The sequence below is a fragment of the Oncorhynchus mykiss genome, chromosome Y, assembly GCF_013265735.2.
Source record: "Oncorhynchus mykiss isolate Arlee chromosome Y, USDA_OmykA_1.1, whole genome shotgun sequence".
NCBI classification, from domain to species: domain Eukaryota; kingdom Metazoa; phylum Chordata; class Actinopteri; order Salmoniformes; family Salmonidae; genus Oncorhynchus; species Oncorhynchus mykiss.
In genome coordinates this window covers 21689767-21709180 of record NC_048593.1, presented here as the reverse complement: position 1 = coordinate 21709180, position 19414 = coordinate 21689767, and the positions used below count along the sequence as shown (strand labels likewise).

Sequence of the window (19414 nt, the reverse complement as noted above, 5' to 3'; positions counted from 1 at the left end):
GGCATTGGGCCATAGTTTCCAACTTTTGGGCAAAAGTACAAGTGTTTACTCCTTGTTTTATACTATTGTGTTATATCTCCACATATAGTTAAATTGTGACTTAAGGGAGAGATGCAACACGATAAAGAATCTCTTGATTCTGCTGGGGAAGGTTTTCATTTTTTAAACTCAAAACCGATATGTTAGTATTAGATTCTTTCAAAATAACTGTCAAACAATATTATACACTGGGAGGATTTATTGCAAAAGAAAGTGGGTGGTCAAGATTTTACTGAGAAGTTGGACCAAATAACACATCAAGAGGGATGGGCCTGATTTCATAGACAAATGAAATGTGCTCCTGATAGCCAGTTATATGACAATGTGTCCACCACACCGAGGTAGCGGGGTGTTCTGGGGAGGTGTGGCGGTTAGTCTGGGGGACCATGAATCTTTAGCTCCCACTTCCCTAATGTGGGATGGCTATTTGTAACGGCTGTCGTATTACATGCCCACGATTGAACAAATCAAATAAAAGACAAGGAAAGAAAGGAAAAAATTAAATAATAATTTCAACAAATTACATCCATTAATAATACAGTATGATGTCTTTTTTTTTCTTCTTCAATGTCCACACTAGCTGTTCTCACTTGGAATTTGAAGGGGCCTTAATACTTCTATTAAATGTTCCTGCTGTCTTGATATCCTAGCAAGAAACCATATTAATATAGCAAAGTTCCAAGAAACACAGCTGCTCAAAAAGGACACACAGAGAAAAGAGAATTTGTAAAAAATGACTGCTTTTTCATCAGCCCCAAACAAAACTAAAAGGTGTAATTATAATATTGGGTAAAGGCGAAGGAAGACCAAGAAGGCAGAATCACTTTCCTTAAATGTATCCATAATGGAAAGAAAAATGCCTTAATGTGTATCCTCCAAATTCATATGATCCTAGGTTTTTTGATTCTCTGAACATATTGTTAGAATGAACTGATTTCCATGTTGTTATCGGGACAGAAGAAGGTATTATGCCTGTTTGAGTGGAAAGTGTACTCCTCTGCTTTAGGATTATTTGCTCGCCAGGCATCAATGAGGTTGTAGTCAGAGAGTATATGCTGGAGAGACTTGGTCTCATTGTACTTGTCTCGCATGTCTATAATTAAATAAGATATCAAAATTGGAAACGTTAACTGCGTTAGTGAGTTCTCAACAAACACTATTTTCAGACCAGGTAGCTATTACACTTTCCAATGTCAAGACATAACTTCATTTACTGATAAAACAGAGAGCAGAATTTGCCATCCATTGAGTTAGACTCAACCATTACTTTCATGGTATTCGTCTCAGTCGTTTACTGGCCAACAAGCTATGGACTAATGATCAATTAGCTGACATAGCGACTATTGAATCTGAAACACGGGAATTACCATCAGAACCCAAATGAATCAAATATTTTCCCACTTCTATAAAGAACTGTATACCTCGGATTATAAATCCACACCAACCCAGACTAAGTCCTTTCTAAAATAATTAAGAACACCTGATCTATCAGAGGAAGCCACCTCACTGGGAGCCCAAATGTCTTTCAGTAAACTCAAAAGGACATGGGGGCTAGCATGATCACCTGGATGGGAGGGTATTCCTCCTGAGGTCTAGTACAATTTTGGGAATCAATTAGGTCCACTATTGCTCAAAATGATTAACACAGCTGTTCACAAAGGTTCATTTTTGGGAGAGATGTGAATACAGCACTAATTTCACTTTAATTAAAAAAAAAAAAAAGGTAAGGATGCCTGCCAGTGTTCTTCCTATCTTTGATAAACACAAATATTAAACGTTTTTTCCAAGATGCTGTCGTCCCATCTCGAGACTTACCCAAATTGGCCCACATGGGTTTGTTTAAAAACATTTATCCTTGGATAACCTCCCTCGACTATTACATATCTTAGATGCTCCTTATTATTATTATTTATTTATTCTCTCTCCATGCAGGAAAAGCTTTTGATAGGCCAGACATCTCTCTAAACTGAACAAAATCACAACGAGGGAAAGACGTAGGACTATCTCTACCAAACTTTAAATAGTATTTCCAGGCACCAGCATTTCAACCCATGCTAAATTGTTTTAGACATGATTCTTTTTCCCCTTGGCTGAATAGAGAGAGAAACATTGTCTCCTATTGCCATGGAAGAGGTGGTCTTCACAGATATACCCCTTAAACAATGTCAAGTATGCTTTGGTCCCATTATAGCTCACACAATTTATATTTTGCGCCAGTTGTTAAACAACGCAACTAGGAATCAAAATGGCATGCTCCAATATATCACAAGAGTGCCTTGCGATCTGTAGGGCAGCCTTTTGCATCCTCCCCAATGGTCCAAATTTGGAGTCCGTACCTTTACCGATATCATGGACAGAAATGGTTTGAGAATATTCCAAGATTTGAGATATACACATTACCAGGCAACTCTTTTTTCTTTTGTACATTTTTTCTTTCTTTTTTTCCCCCAACTTAGGTCAGCTATGCTGGCGTAAGAAGTCCCTTGGGAAACCCATCTACCGAACCATCCAATGATGGGACTAATAAATACATTATCTGGGCTCTGGAAAGGACCGATCTCTATAATATATAAACAACTTGGAAAGCTCATTCTGAGCTAGCCATTAAAAAAAAGTATTGTTCGACAGATCTAATTGAATCTGACTAACGAACAGAACATGGAAAAATATGACCTACACAAACCATTCATTTATACATTTTAAGTTTGTTCACAGACTGTATTTATCACCAAGGATGCGTTTTATGATGACATTGGCCCCAACTCCCAACTGTTCACTGTGTCCCCTAAATCAGGTAGGCACATTTTTCAAATTATGTGGGAGTGCCCTGCAGTTAATGTGCGTCAATGTAAATATTCAATGCTTTGCATCTATTATGTTACTTAACAACGATAGCTCCTTGAACCTCTCAATAAGAGATGATTAACTGCTGGCAGGCAGCATTGCCGCAAAAAAAAGCTGTTGTGTCTTAGATGGCAATCACCTCACTCTCTCCCAATTCTCCAGTGGATACAGTTACTGTTAGAAGCTCTAACATCAGAATTATCCACAGCGAGAATGAATGGTGCTAATCAAGAAACAATTGAGGCCTGGACAAATATACTTGACTCTAAAGAATAATCTTAGCTAAAGCCTAATACATACAAATAAAATGTATAAAGCCCAACACATACAAAATAATAAATTATAATAAATTGGATAGATTGTCTATGTGTGCCATTCAGAGGGTGAATGGGCAAGACAACATTTTGAAGTGCCTTTGAACGGGGTATGGTAGTAGGTGCCAGGCAAACCGGTTTGAGTGTGTCTAGAACTGCAACGCTGTTGTATTCACGCTCAACATTTTCCTGTGTGTGTCTCAAGAATGGTCCACCATCCAGAGGACATCCAGCCAACTTCACAACTGTGGAAAGCATTAGAGTCAACATGGGCCAGCATCCCTGTGGAATGCTTTCGACACCTCTGGTCACCTGGAGGGGGAATGCTGACTGACGAGCAAACCTAGTTTCTAGGGGGGTGGGGAAACATGGTTTCCAGGTGTGGGGAGTTGGATGGAAACATGGTTTCCAGGTGTGGGGAGTTGGATGGAAACATGGTTTCCAGGTGTGGGGAGTTGGATGGAAACATGGTTTCATGGTGTGGGGAGTTGGAGGGAAACATGGTTTCCAGGTGTGGGGAGTTGGATGGATATGTTGTCTGGGTGGGGTTGGAGGCCCACTACATTTAAGTTCTCTTTTACTCTTTATATTGAATTTATTATTACTAAAATATATATAGCAATCAGGCCGACGAGTTCCTAATCACACCCACCCCAACCATCAAGTCATTCAGTATAGTCACTCAGTAACAAAGTGCACACCAATGGCACCATTGTCCAGAACGGATCTGATGCCAGGCCATACACAACCACCGAAGGCCAATCTTCCTCCTTTAGTCCTTCAAAGGGCTACTAAAGCCAGACAACTACAAGCCATTGAAGAAATTGTAAAAAGACGGCAGTTTGATAACATAGTAAAGGCATGAAATTGACTTTGACACATAAGGGTCAGAAGTGATTCAGTGAAAGCGAGATCTTTAAGGGCCAAAGAATAACAGCGGTTACTAATAACAGCGGTTACTAGCTAGCACCAGACGCAACACCCCTTACTTACTATCCTTGTCATTTATCCTATCAATTTTAAAAGCAATTCAACCCCTGATAATACATTTTTTCTTTGTTGCATTTGGCACTAACCACAGTTTGATCAGCATCTTGAGAAGATCGCACTATGGGTTCCGCTATCCCGCTGTAGAAAGTCTGTGTAGTCATTGGTGGGTCGGTCTAGGACAGTCGAGCTATGGTCGTGGTTCGGTCAGCCTTATTGGTCGGACCGTAACATTCAGGCCATGTTGGAGCGCAGGAAGATGAGTTTGTTCATCTCCTCGGCGGTGACCTGCTGCCTCCTCTTCATGGCCAAGCTCTGTTCACAGACGCTCACACACTCGCTGCGGACACCCACCGCGGGCACAGCCAGCAGCCACAGTGCCAGGCGTGCCAGTCTGGGGTAGCGGTCACCCACAGTGGTGCTCCAGTAGTGGAAGAGGTCTGGGTTGGTACCCTGGAGGAGCGGTTCAGCCAGATACTGGAACACCTCCTGTCTCACCTGGGTCTGGCATTCATCTGACGCCGCCTCACACGATGACACGGCTACTACCCCTCTGGCATTCACCCCACCCCTGGGGACGTCCACGCGGAGCCGTTTGAGTGTTGAGGGTCCATCCACATCCTCACCTCCGGATCCCCCACCGTCGCGGCCGTCTGTGGCCATCTCGCAGGCGTGGGCGATGATCTCCTCTTGCTGGTAGGCTGGGACAGGACGCAGCTTCAGCTGGGGGTCCAGCACCATGGCTACCTGGTGGGCTTTCTCCACCTTGAAGTTCTCCTTAAGAGCTTCCAGAAAGTAATGGCAGAGCTTGCTGGAGGTCCCCACTTCCCCAGCCTTGGAGGTGAACAGTTTCTCCAAGCGCAGGTAGACAGGTAGCACCTGTTGCAGGGTTGGCCTCCTCTGGCTACTGAGTTCCAGGGCAGCCAGGCGTAGAGGGGCCAACAGGCAGGTCAGTGTCCCTAGAAGGTGCTTGTTGAGGCCCTGCAGTGTGGAAGCCGTGGCCTTGCTCCTCCCATACGCCTCGAAGATCTGCTCAAAGTGGGAGTGCACCTGAAGGAGGGCCTCAGCCATGCGGTCCCAGCAGGGAGGAGTGGGGCTGAGCCCAGGGGGAGTGGAGGGGTTAGACATGCCCTCATCCGTGGCGGCGCTGGTGGACAAGAGGCTGGTGGAGGCGGCGATGTCATGGCAGGCAGCCAACAGCTCAGCCAGCTCGTGGAGCCCCCTTGCCTGCAAGCTGTGCTTCCCCAGCACCGCTTGAACCACAGCACTCAACGAGCACCCGGCACACCGCAGGCACACCTTTCTCCGCCCGCCTCCACCCAGCGGCAAGCCCCCCACCCCCACCCGCGGCTCAGTCACGTACACCGTGCGGATGTCTGACATGACGAACTCCGACAGCACGTTCTGTGTCCACTGGTGCACCTGCTCTGGTGCCTCCCTCAGGTCTGCCTCCTTGACGCCTAAAACATAGCGCTTGAGCCTGGACCCCTCCACCTGGTAGGCTGTCAGCACTAGGCAGGCATCAGGTCCCACTGTCTGGGAGTGGCAGGTGACAGCAATGCCCAGGTAGGAGTTGGAGCCTAGGGCGCAAGTCACCTTCACCTTGACCTGGTTGTACATGCGGGGAAGCTGGCGTAGGGCCAGAGAGCTCATGTTGCCCAGGGCGTCACGGGTGGAGTAGGCACCGTGGCGGGCACCCGTGTCCACCAGGGTCTGGGCTAGCTTCAGGAAGTCCTTGCTGTTGAGCATGTTGAGCATGCCCAGGTCTGTACACATCACCCTCAGGAGACGCTCGGCTACCTGTTGCCTTTCCTTCTCCGGTAACCCACCACTGTTCTCTGTGGAGAGAGAGGAATGGGAGAGATACAGTGAGAGTGAGGAGGAGAGAGGGAGAGGAGATGGGATAAAGAGAAAAATAGAGGAAAACCATGGGAAAGGGAGGTAGAGATAGGAGAAAGAGTTGAAGCAAGAGAGATAAAGTATGTATTCATAGGTAGTGTGGCCAAAGTGTGTTTATTAGGGTGTCCAATCAAACACGCATATTTTGACAAGGGGGTAAAATAATCACGTCTCTATCATAATCCATTCAAAGGTTATTGGAGATTTGGCCAAAATGAAGGTGACTAAATCAATGGAGACCAGAGAAAAAAAAGTGGTCATTAATCAGGATTATGGCATTGCGTCAGCTAGGCTGGATGCTGTGCGAGAATGCTAACTGACAGGCTAACTGACAGGCTAACTGACAGGCTAACTGACAGGCTTACCATAGAACACATCATCTTTCTTCTGGAATCCGGAGGACATAAAACAATATAGAGGTAAGATGGATATTGATTTTGAGACGTCATGCATTTTTATATTTTAGTATATGCTTTTCATATTAAATTCCTGTTCTGTTCAGAAGATTTCTTACAAAAACAAGCCTCTCTCTGACATGTCAACGGAGCACTGAGCATACTGCAAGCTTTTTACTTGCAAAGCCTTTTACATTTCATTTACATTGTGCCATGCTAATTTTGATTTTTGCGACCTGCAGAAACAACTTTGCAGACTACAACCACAACTTATAAAATCCTCAAAAGTTTCTGCAAAAGAAATGGCACCGCTCTGTCAACAGAGCTTGGTGCTTATCATCGGATTTATTAGGTTACGAAATACGAATCATGTTCTGGTAAAATGTATTTTATAACCCAAGTGACATTTCATCACCATATCACATTTTCAAGAGTGGGTGGAAACCCTGTTTATTCATAGGCAGCATTGACTATAACAGCGATATTGAATGATTCGTAGCCTACTCACGGTTGATGGAGTGTTTTCTCTGTGCAGCCTGGGATTGAGCCTGTATCTGGACTTGAACTATTTGAGCTTGGGCCTGATGCTGGGGCTGGGGGGACCTCCATAACTGGTCCTGTGAGGCTGGGCCCGGTGATGTCTTTGGAGACTCCCCTTTGATATGCTTTTCATTATCCGCTGAGGGGAAACAGACAGAAGGTCGGTTAACTGTTAAGCTAGGGTTACAGTATCTAACCGCTACAAGCTACAGAGGGATAGCTAAAGGCTAATAGCTAAAGTGTTAGTAATTGGTTAATTGTTATAGGGCCATATACACTGAACCAAAATATAAACGCAACATGTAAAGTGTTGGTCCCATTCAGGAGCTGAAATAAAAAAATCCCAGAAATGTTTCATATGCACAAAAAGCTTGTGCACAAATTTGTTTACATCCCTGTTAGTGAGCATTTCTCCTTTGCCAAGATAATTTATCCACATGACAGGTGTGGCAAATCAAGAAGCTGATTAAACAGCATGATCATTACACAGGTGCACCTTGTGCTGAGGACAATATTGGCCACTTTAAAATGAGAAGTTTTGCCACAACACAATGCCACAAATATCTCAAATTTTGAGGGAGTGGGCAATTGGCATGCTGACTGCAGGAATGTCAAACAGAGCTGTTGACAGAAAAGTGAATGTTACTTTTTCTACCATAAGCTGCCTCCAATGTCGTTTTAGAGAATTTGGCAGTAAGTCCAACTGGCCTCACAACCGCAGACCACGTGTAACCAAGCCAGCCCAGGACCTCCACATCCGGCTTCTTCAACTGCGGGATTGTCTGAGGGGGTGCTGAGGAGTATTTCTGTCTGTAATAAAGCCCTTTTTATGGTAAAAACCCTTTCGGATTGGCTGGGCCTGCCTTCCCAGTGGGTGGGCCTGGCTGCCAAGTGGGTGGGCCTGTGCCGTCCAAGTCCAACCCATGGATTAAGGCCTAATGAATGTATTTCAGTTGACTGATGACCTTTAATGAACTGCAGCGTATACTTCCAGAGGGTTAGCTAAAAGCTGAGGGTTAGCTAGTGGCTAACAGTTAGATGGGGTTAGTAAACAACCAATAATTAACCAAAAGAGTAGGTACACATAAAACTACAGGGGTGACAATGGTCATTACACAAATAAAGTGCATAATAAATGTAATATGTAAAACATTTGATGTGTGATATACAGCAGCTGTTTGTGTCAAACTATTCCAAAATGAAGGTGTAGTTTGAAAGAATATCAAAGTACTTTAAGAATCCAAAGTATCAAGCCATTAACAAGCGTAGAATTCAACTTCAACTTGGACTGAGACCAACTTGATCAAGCTGAAAGCTTGCCTCCCAGCCATTTGACGACTACACTCCATGAGTAGAGCCAGTCAGGTATATCTCCCTCTAGGTGCAGGTAACTCACCAGCGTGGGACTGCATGTGCTCCAGCAGGTTGTTGTAGAACTGGAACGGGATGCCACAGGCGCCACATGTGTAGGGTTCTAGAAACACAAGGCCCAGAATAAGGCTTCCCGTAGCATAAGAAAGAGCACATCCACTGTAGACCTGTCCAGTCTATTCCCGGTGCGTCGCTAGATCTAGGTCACTGCCGGCAAGTTTAATTTTACCGCATATAAAAATACAGGGACATGTTCAACCTACTTCATTTAATATTTTATTATCTATGTATGCCATTTAAGGGTGATTGAGTCTTCCTACCTAGTGACATTGTCTCTGTCGCTTTGTCTTTGGGGTTCTAGCAGCATTAGGTCCTGATTGTTGTGAGGCACTTTGTGGCTAATTTATTTGGTAAAAGATGTAGATAGAACTTCATTTGATTGCATAGGTTTTTCATGACATTTTCCCACCTGGCTTGTCAACTGTAACAGGTTATTGTTGAAGGGCACAGAATCATTATGCCCAGCTGGGGTAAAGTATGGGTCAGCAAAAAGTCCCTCATTTCATGTCATGACACCACTTAAAAACAGTCATACAACACCTAGTCTCTTCCATTCGCCATGGATTAACCTGCCTAAATTAAACCCTTCACATCAAGTACTACAGGGTCACAAACACTGCCTAAATGGAGGTGCAAGAGTGACAAGCCCAAATGAACAAGGTAAAATGACAAGTAGGAAAATATCACTGGCAGCAGCTGTTTCTCATTATGGTCAAAATAAACTAAATGGAGGGGGTGAAATTTGTTTGTGTTTGAGGCAGGCAGGCAGGCAGGTAGAGAGAGGAGTGGACTCACTCTGTGACGCAGGGAACGAACCGGTCACCAGGGGGCTTGGAGTACCTGAGTGAGAGGAAGTGAGTGAGACTCAGACACACTACATTGGTTTTCAGATAAAATTCCCTACCCTTTCAGAGTGTGCACTTTCTCTCCTCCCCTTGTGGATTTAAAAGCATTCGATTGATGTAGGCATTGGCTAGACTGAGGATGTTTCTACTACATTTCATAGACCAATCCATTATTTTTGAATCCACAAGGGGGAGCAAACGAGTGTATACTTCAGGAAGCAGGGTAGAGAACCAGACTACAGCCATGATTTGAATGTGGTTATATGCTTGGACTCTAAGCCAATGTTTCCCAACCCTGGTCCTCAAGTACCCCCAACAGTACACTGTTTCGTTGTAGCCCTTGACAAACACTCTCAACACAAACTCATTCAACTCATTGAGAGTTTGATGATTAGTTGACAAGTTGAATCAGGTGTGCATGTCTAGAGTTCTAATAAAACGGTGTACTGTTGGGGGAACTCGAGGACATGGGTTGGGAAACACTGCACTAAGCCACCAACACTCACATTTCTGCCTGATTCACTCTCCATCTACCTCCATGTTCTACCCAAGTCTCAGTAAGAACACATCGTCTCCCTATGTATTGACATTCACAGCTAATGATTAGGAGAGTTGCCCAACTGAAAATATACTGCACTGTGCAGAGACGTTCATAAAATGCACAAGTATACTGCTAATGAGAAGCGCCTGAGTGCTCACCGCTTGAGTTCTGGGAACTGTTGGTGTCCACCAAGCTGGACTGGGTTTTGCTCTCTATTTTCCGACTGAAGGGACTGTCTGTGGAATATATCAAATCAAATTGTATTAGTCACATGCTTGGTAAACAACTGGTGTAGACTAACAGTGCAATGCTTACGGGCCCTTCCCAACAATGCAGAGAGAAAGAAAATAAAGAGAAATAATAGAAAAGTAACACACTAAATAAAAAAAAAGTATGAATAAATACAATGTTTTAACTGACAACACCCAAAGAAAACCCAGGTTTCTTACTTGGTGAGTAAAAACTTGGTGAGTAAAAACAGTCCAGATACACACACACACAAAAAAAAAAAACTTTATTTTTGAGTGTAGACCTGGCTGCATAACGTATCATACAATAATGGTGGATAATGATGCAATATCTGCTTTCTGAAGTCCATACCATTCTGATCCAGTGAAATGACCATCATGGGTACTGCATATCGAGTGTCACCTTGGGATGATTCATTGCTTTTTCGTCACCGGATTCAATAAAAAAGGGAATATTCACCCATAGCATTTGAATAAGAGTCCTACTACTCCTGTCCACCATCTCCTTTGACCCATTATTCTGTGCTAGAGGAGTGTGTCAAGCTTTAAATAGCTCTGCATACAGACTAGTCAGTAGAGACAGAGGAACTGATCGGGTGAGAGATATGACAGACAAGACGAGCGAGGGAGTGCTTCGGATCACAGCAGAGAAAGTTGAGACAAAACGATCTGCGGTAGGAGGTTGTAGCCTTGCTTTACAGTGATATCAAAATGTTACATAATGACAGTTAGGGTTTGAACCTGCCCACTTCATTATAAACTCTCCGGTCCATTTTAAGGTCTAAAAGTTTACATATTTAAGTGGTTTGGTTGTCACTCTATATACATTCACATCCTAGCTCAGTTGTCCATACCGGTTTCTAGTTTAGTGGCACTGTACTTGCTGACATCCATGTTTCCACCCACACTTCCACGTGACCGAGGCGACTTCATATTATCGAAGGACCAATCTGTGGGTAGAGAGTTGTGTCAGTACCACCAAATAAATAAGTGCCAACTTATCTACCTACATTAACTGAACTGATGACCTAACACAGGTGACGAGAGTTTGGGAGGTTAGACTACAACAGATGACTAGTCCCTTCCGTAGACCTGTGAGATGACTTACTCGTTGGTTGGTGAAGTGCCACATGTTCCTGGTATGGGTTGAAGTACTTGTACTGCTTCCCACAGAACTCACACACGTAGCTCCCAGTTTCTGTGGGAGAAATTGACAAAAGTTACTCAAAATGTCACATTACTTGCATTCAATAAAAATAACTTCCTGTAATGATAGAAGAACAACATGTGTAGCATCTTTGGTGGTTCCCTGAAACATGTGTAGCATCTTTGGTGGTTCCCTGAAATGGTTTCCTTCATTTTCAGTACTGGGGAAATTGAGCCTGAATTATTCCCCAAATCTAATCATATTGTATTATGCTCATAATGGGATATAAATCTACTAATATCTATCCTCAGAGCCAAATACATTGCATCCATGAGGTAAAGCGCTAAATGCTAAAACTAATAACATTGCCTTAACACACTGCAAAAGGATGGATTTCAGATACTTAATCAACCACTTTGCAGTATACACTGACTGTACAAAACACAGATGATAGACTGACTAGGTGAAAGCTATGATCTCTTATTGACGTCACCTGTTAAATCCACTTCAAAATCAGTGTAGACGAAGGGGAGGTGACAGGTTAAAGAAGAATTTGTAGGCCTCGAGACAATTGAGACACGGAAGGTGTATGTGTGCCATTCAGAGGGTGAATGGGCAAGACAAAATATTTAAGTGCCTTTAAACGGGGTATGGTAGTATGTGCCAGTTTTTCTCACGCAACAGTTTTCCATGTGTATCAAGAATGGTCCACCACCCAAAGGACATCCAGCCAACTTGACACAACTGTGGGAAGCATTAGAGTCAACATGGACCAGCATCCCTGTGGAACACTTTCGACACCTTGTAGTCCATGCCCCCGACTAATTGAGGCTGTTCTGAGGGTGCAACTCAATATTAGGATGGTGTTCCTAATGTTTTGTACACTCAGTGTATATCTCGCACAGTATGGTGTGCCCAATAGCAAAACCCAAATCTGCCAAGCAACAGCAGACCAGCATGCAGTGCAGCCTTACTTGGTCCCATTTTCTGGAATGGTTCCACTTGCGGCTCCTCCTTGAGGTCTTCCACAGGTCCTAGAACCACCTGCTCATATGGGTCTGGGGGTAGAGGTGGAGACCGAGAGCGATATGGAGGAAGGGGTCAAGGGTACTTTCTTTAGAGCAGCAGTAGCCGTGGAAGTGAAGGTTCAATCAAATTGCTTAAGAGCTACAATTACATTATTATTACAAATATCAGCCCTGTGACTGGCTAGTTTCCTGTTTTAAGCATTTGAGATCTCCCTTTTACTAGGGACTTTACATGCTCAACTTCCAAGGAATTCATTAACAAAACCAAACAAACATTTATGGAACTGCATGTCAAGTCAACATCGCCACGGAGACAGAACAAGTTCCCATTTGAAAGGAAGGAAGAGAAGAGAGAGTAGGTAGGTAAGTCCATTACCGTCAACAGCATGCAGGTCACGATGCTCCTGGAAGCAGCTGTAGTACTTGTATTTCTTCCCGCAGATGTCACAGGAGTAGCGGAAGCTATCTGCGGCACACACAACGATGTCACAACCCACTAGTCACTGCCTAGCTCACAGCAGTCATTTCTTTCAGTTCTCAATAAGGTATAAAAACAGTAAATGTTTTTTTTTTTCGTGTTGTTGGTCCGTCAACTTTGCTTTTGTGCAGTGTGGAATATTCCATGTCGTACAGGAAGAAGATTGTTTGTTTTTTTTAGATGTGACCTATTCTCTTACTGGGAGAGATGTGACCTATTCTCTTACTGGGAGAATTATCAAGGTGGTGTTGTGAAGAGAATGGTGCAGGTCGAAAACATATGGTTTGTAGCTACAGAGCCTTCAGAAAGTATTCACACCCTTGACTTTTTCCACATTTTGTTGTCTTACAGCCTGACTTTAAAATAGATTAAAATGTGATTTTGTCATCACTGGCCTACACACAATACTCCATAATGTCAAAGTGGAATAGTGTTTAAGACATTTTTACAAATTAATAAAACATTTTAAAGCTGAAATGTCTTGAGTCAATAAGTATTACACTACTTTGTTATGGCTAGCCTAAATGAGTATTAATGTGCTTAACAATTCACATAATAAGTTGCATGGACTCACTGTGTGTGCAATAAGTGTTTAACATGATATCTGAATGACTACCTCATCTCTGTACTCCACACATACAGATAATTGTAAGGTCCCTCAGTCGAGTAGTGAATTTCAAACACAGATTCAACCGCAAAGACCAGGGAGCTTTTCCAATGCCAAAGAAGTGCACCTATTGGTAGATGGGTAAAAAAAAAAAAGCAGACATTGAATATTCCTTTTAACTTGAAGTTATTTAGTTCACTTTGGATGGTATATCAATACACCCAGATCTAGAAAAGATACAGGAGTCCTTCCTAACTCAGTTGTCGGAGAGGAAGAAAACCACTCAGGAATTTAACCATGAGGCCAATGGTGACAAACAGTTATAGAGTAATGGCTGTGATTGGAAAAAAAAACTAGGATGGATCAACAGCATTGTAGTTACTCCACAATACTAACCTAACTAACGGACACAGTGAAGGAAGCCTGTAAAGAATACAAATATTTCTAAACATGCATCCGGTTTGCATTAAGGCACTAAAGTAAAACTACCAACAATGTGTCAAAGAAATTAACTTTATGTCCCGAATACAAAGCGTTGTGTTTGCCACAAAAATATCACAGAGGACAACTCTCCATATTGTTGGAAACTAATTGATTTGAGCACGTTTTACTATGTTTAAAATGATATAAGTGGCCTAGAAGTAGTGATTACAGTGTTATGGGGCGGCAGGTAGCGTAGTGGTTAGAGCATTGGGCCAGTAACTGAAAGGTTGCTGGATCGAATCCCGAGCTGACAAGGTAAAAATCTGTTGTTCTGCCCCTGAACAAGGCAGTTAACCCGGTAGGCCGTCATTGTAAATAAGAATTTGTTCTTAACTGACTTGTGTGGTTAAAAGGTTAAATTATTTGTTTTAAATATGGGTTAGAGAGAATGATTGACACTGAACAAAAATATTAAATGCAACAATTTCAAAGATTTTTACTCGGTTACAGTTCATAAGGAAATCAGTCCTCCGGTACAGCTGGTGCTTTCATGCATGTTTCAGTGTTATTTGCCTCGAAGCGAGCATAGAAGTAGTTTAGCTTGTCCGGTAGGCTCGTGTCACTGGACAGCTCTCGGCTGTGCTTCCCTTTGTAGTCTGTAATGGTTTTCAGGCCCTGCCACATCCGACGAGCGTCAGAGCCAGTATAGTAAGACTCAATCTTAGTCCTGTATTGACGCTTTGCCTGTTTGATGGTTTGTCGGAGGTCTTAGGGAGATTTCTTATAATCTTCCGGGTTAGATTCCCGCTCCTTGAAAGTGGCAGCTCTAGCTTTTAGCTCAGTGCGGATGCTGCCTGTAATCCATGGTTTCTGGTTGGGGTATGTACGATAAAACAAAAAAATAATCGTTGCGGGCACATATAATGTCTGCCTTCTGCTCCGGCGCCTCTGCAAAACAGTCCTGTAGCTTAGCATCTGCTTCATCTGACCACATTCTTATTGACTGAGTCACTGGGGCTTTCTGCTGTAGTTTTTGCTTGTAAGCACAAAATCAGGAGGATACAATTATGGTCAGATTTGCCAAATGGAGGGCGAGGGAGAGCTTTGTATGCATCTCTGGGTGTGGAGTAAAGGTGGTCCAGAGTTATTTTCCCTCTGGTTGCACATTTAACATACTGATAGAAATTAGGTACTACTGATTTGAGTTTCCCTGCATTAAAGACCCCGGCCACTAGCAGCGCCACCTCTGGATGAGCGTTTTCATGTTTGGCCGTATACAGCTCATTGAGTGTGGTCTTAGTGCCAGCGGTGGTATATAGACAGCTACGAAAAATATAGATTTAAACGCTCTTGGGTAAATGGTGTGTTCTACAGCTTATCATGAGATACTCTACCTCAAAACCTTGAGACTTCCTTAGATTTCATGCCCCAGCTGTTGTTTACAAATATGTATAGGCCGCCGCCCCTTGTCTTACCAGAGGCTGCTGTTCTATCCTGCCGAAAAAGATTAAAACCCACCAGCTGTATGTTGCCGTTCAGCCACGACTCTGTGAAACATAAGAGATTACAGTTTTTAATATCCCGTTTGTAGGATATACATGCTCGTAGTTTGTCCATTTTATTATTGATTGATTGTACGTTGGCTAATAGGACCGATGGTAAAGGTAGATTACCCTCTCGGCAACGGATCCTTATAAGGCACCCGGAACTTTGTCCACGATACCTCTGTCTTTTCCTCCTATGAATGACGGGGATGAGGGCCCTGTCTGGATTAAAGTCATACTGACAACATTACCAACTAAAAGTTTTGAAGTCTACTTTATTCATTTTCAAAGTGTCCTTTGACACTGCACATTCATGAGCGCAAGATTTCTGAGCAGGCCTTCAAACCAAGCCAGGACCAGCAGAAACACAAGCCCCGACCTTAGGTCCACTTACTACATGAGCAGCCATGGAAGCTCCATTATTCCACACTGTAGTTCCCCCAATCGGTTTTACAGCCTCTGCATACAAAACATCATGACTACTTCTATACAGTGCATTCAGAAAGTATTCAGTCCCTTTCCCTTTTTCCACATTTTGTTACATTACAGCCTTTAAAAAATTCTCAATCTACACATAGTAGCAAAGCAAAAACAGGTTAAGATATCTTTGCAAGTGTATACAAATAAAAAACTGAAATACCTTATTTACCTAAGCATTCAGACCCTTTGCTATGAGACTCGTAATTGAGCTCGGGCGCATCCTGTTTCCATCTTGAGATGATTCACCAACTTGATTGGAGACCACCTGTGGTAAACTCAATTGATTTCACCTGATTTGGTAACACACACACACACACACACACACAAAAGTTTGGGGTCACTAAGAAATGTCCTTGTTTCTAAACGAAAAGCATTTTGTTGTTCGTTAAAATATCATCAACTTGATCAACAGTGAAGACCCAACTCCAGGATGCTGGCCTTCTAGGCAGAGTTGCAAAGAAAAAGAAAAATCTCAGACTGGCCAATAAAAATAAACGATTAAGATAGACAAAAGAACACAGACACTGGACAAAGGAACTCTGCCTAGAAGGCCAGCATCCCGGAGTCGCTTATGGCCGTATACTGTTGACGTTGAGACTGGTGTTTGGAGTGTACTATTTACTGTAGCTGCCAGTTGAGGACTTGTGAGGCGTTGGTTTCTCAAACTAGACACTAATGTACTTGTCCCCTTGCCTCCCACTCTTTCTATTCTGGTTAGAGCCAGTTTGCGCTGTTCTGTGAAGGGAGTAGTACACAGCGTTGTGAGATCTTCAGTTTGTTGGCAATTTCTCGCATGGAATAGCCTTCATTTGTCAGAACAAGAATAGACTGACGAGTTTCAGAAGAAAGTCTTTGTTTCTGGCCATTTTGAGCCTGTAATCAAACCCACAAATGCTGATGCTCCAGATACTCAACTAGTCTAAAGAAGGCCAGTTTCATTGCTTCTTTAAATCAGAACAACAGTTTCCAGCTGTGCTAACATAATTGCAAAAAATGTTTTCTAATGATCAATTAGCCTTTTAAAATTATAAATTTGGATTAGCTAACACAACGTGCCATTGGATCTCAGGAGTGATGGTTGCTGATAATGGGCCTCTGTATGCCCATGTAGATATTCCATTTAGCAGTTTCCAGCTACAATAGTCATTTACAACAACATTAACAATGTCTACACTGTATTTCGGATCAATTATGCTTTTTTGTTGTTTTTTTTTAAATACAAAAATGACAAAAAAATGAGATTCTTTCAAAAACAACATTTCTAAGTGACTCCAAACTTTAGAACTATTTTTTTTTAACGAGGCAAGTCAGTTAAGAATAATTCTTATTTACAATGAAGACCTACACCGGCCAAACCCGGACGACGCTGGGCCACAACGGCAGGTTGTGATACAGCTTGGATTTGAAACAGGGTGTCTGTAGTGACGCCTCAAGCACTGAGATGCAGTGCCTTAAACCACTGCGCCACTCTGGAGCAAATATGGTCCCACAGTTAACAGTGCATATCAGAGCAAAAACCAAGCAATGAGTTCGAAGGAATTGTTTGTAGAGCTCCGAAACAGCATTGTGTCGAGGCACAGACCCGTGGAAGGGTATCAAAACCTTTCTGCAGCATTGAAGGTCCAAGAACACAGTGACCTCCATAATTCTTAAAAACGGAAGAAGTTTGGAACCACCAAGACTCATCGTAGAGCTGGCGGCCCGGTCAAACTGAGCAATCGGGGGAGAAGGGTCTGAATACTTATGCAAATGTGCTATCATTTAAAAAAAAATGTTATATACATTTGTAAACATTTCTAAAAACATGTTTGTTTTTAATACATTTTAGAATAAGACATAACAAAATGTGAGAAAAAAAAATGAAGGGATCTGAATACTTTCCTAATGCACTGTTTCGCTGAGCCTCTCTCTTCACCTGGCACCCACCAAATGCTGCACTATGCCCCCTTCCCCCACATTTACAACACAACCTTAACATTGCTCCCCTCCACACCCTTTTTTTCCTTTACATTGAGCAGCTACATGTCCCATTCTTTGGAATTTAAAAACACCTCAATGGGGATGTGGCAAAATCTCTGACATTGAAACTAAGGAATCCTATCTGTACTTTCCCAGGCATAACCTTCTCAAACCTCAGCAGCACTGATAGGTCAAAGTGAAAGCCTTCTGTCCTACTGATCAACCTTTTGGCCTCAATCACTCTTCCTCCCTTTACATTTCCTTTAATATCGTCTATGGACATAGATATTGGGACCCCGGTGATGACTCCTCTCAATCTAGCATAACCACCAGGGACATGACTTTTCATCTTCTTCCCATTAAGCTTTTCTATTGATTGAATTTTCTCTTGCCGAGCCTGGCTACCACAAAATATTAACAAAATCTACCATTTCCAATTAACTAATTTCACTTCACCTACAGCATTAGTTAGTTGGATAGGGTGTGAGGCCCTGTGGTCTCATCAAACACTATCACCACTTTCCATTCCAACACATTATTACTCTTGCTTCCTACCTTGGCCCTCTTTATGCTTTCGTTATTAGATGGTCCACTGCTTTCTGTATTATGATCTCTTCTTCTTATGTCCTTGACCCTCATCATTCCGCTTCATACCTTCAGAACTGACACCCAAATTGTTCGCATTCCAGCACAGCTGTTGCTTCACCATCTTTTTCTCAATTTTGTCAGCACTACTCACCACCATTTCCGACTCCTCCTAGACTCGTCTCTCTGGCCCTCTGCAACATTTTCCATTTGGAGTCCCAATTTATCTTACCATTTCTAAAAATCTGTGTGCCAGTTATGATTTTTATACTCACATTTTCGTGGAACAGTTTAATTTATAATAAAGTCTTTGTATCTCAAAATCATTATCATGTGCTTGTAAAACAAATCTAAAAGTAACTTTTATTGCCATTGCCAACTATGTAGAAATAGCCCACAAAGCCAACAAATAAACATTTCAGCCTGCAGGTAGAAAATATCCTGTTAAAAATAAATATACCATAAATCACATTGGCTATGAATGGTCTGTCTGCAAGGAACTTGAAACATTGTATCAACTGAAGCTTGAGCTAGCAAACTTGCAACATTGTATAAAATAAGTGTCCCGGACAGACATACAGTGCCTTGCGAAAGTATTCGGCCCCCTTGAACTTTGCGACCTTTTGCCACATTTCAGGCTTCAAACATAAAGATATAAAACTGTATTTTTTTGTGAAGAATCAACAACAAGTGGGACACAATCATGAAGTGGAATGACATTTATTGGATATTTCAAACTTTTTTAACAAATCAAAAACTGAAAAATTGGGCGTGCAAAATTATTCAGCCCCTTTACTTTCAGTGCAGCAAACTCTCTCCAGAAGTTCAGTGAGGATCTCTGAATGATCCAATGTTGACCTAAATGACTAATGATGATAAATACAATCCACCTGTGTGTAATCAAGTCTCCGTATAAATGCACCTGCACTGTGATAGTCTCAGAGGTCCGTCAAAAGCGCAGAGAGCATCATGAAGAACAAGGAACACACCAGGCAGGTCCGAGATACTGTTGTGAAGAAGTTTAAAGCCGGATTTGGATACAAAAAGATTTCCCAAGCTTTAAACATCCCAAGGAGCACT

At 42.6% G+C, this 19414-nt stretch overlaps 1 protein-coding gene across 1 annotated transcript in view; it reads right to left on the bottom strand.

Moving 5' to 3' along the window:
• Nucleotides 1-223: 223 nt before the first annotated feature.
• LOC110509813 (zinc finger protein 618) overlaps nt 224-19414 on the bottom strand; it is a 38430-nt gene continuing 19239 nt past the window's right edge. The window contains exons 5-13 of the mRNA XM_036967702.1: nt 12635-12724; nt 12205-12288; nt 11192-11281; nt 10938-11033; nt 9994-10071; nt 9245-9289; nt 8415-8492; nt 6987-7157; nt 224-6022 (exon numbers count right to left, since the gene is read on the bottom strand). Coding sequence (XP_036823597.1) covers nt 4419-6022; nt 6987-7157; nt 8415-8492; nt 9245-9289; nt 9994-10071; nt 10938-11033; nt 11192-11281; nt 12205-12288; nt 12635-12724 — 2336 coding nt within the window. The 3' untranslated portion in view covers nt 224-4418. The remainder of the gene's footprint in view (nt 6023-6986; nt 7158-8414; nt 8493-9244; nt 9290-9993; nt 10072-10937; nt 11034-11191; nt 11282-12204; nt 12289-12634; nt 12725-19414) is intronic.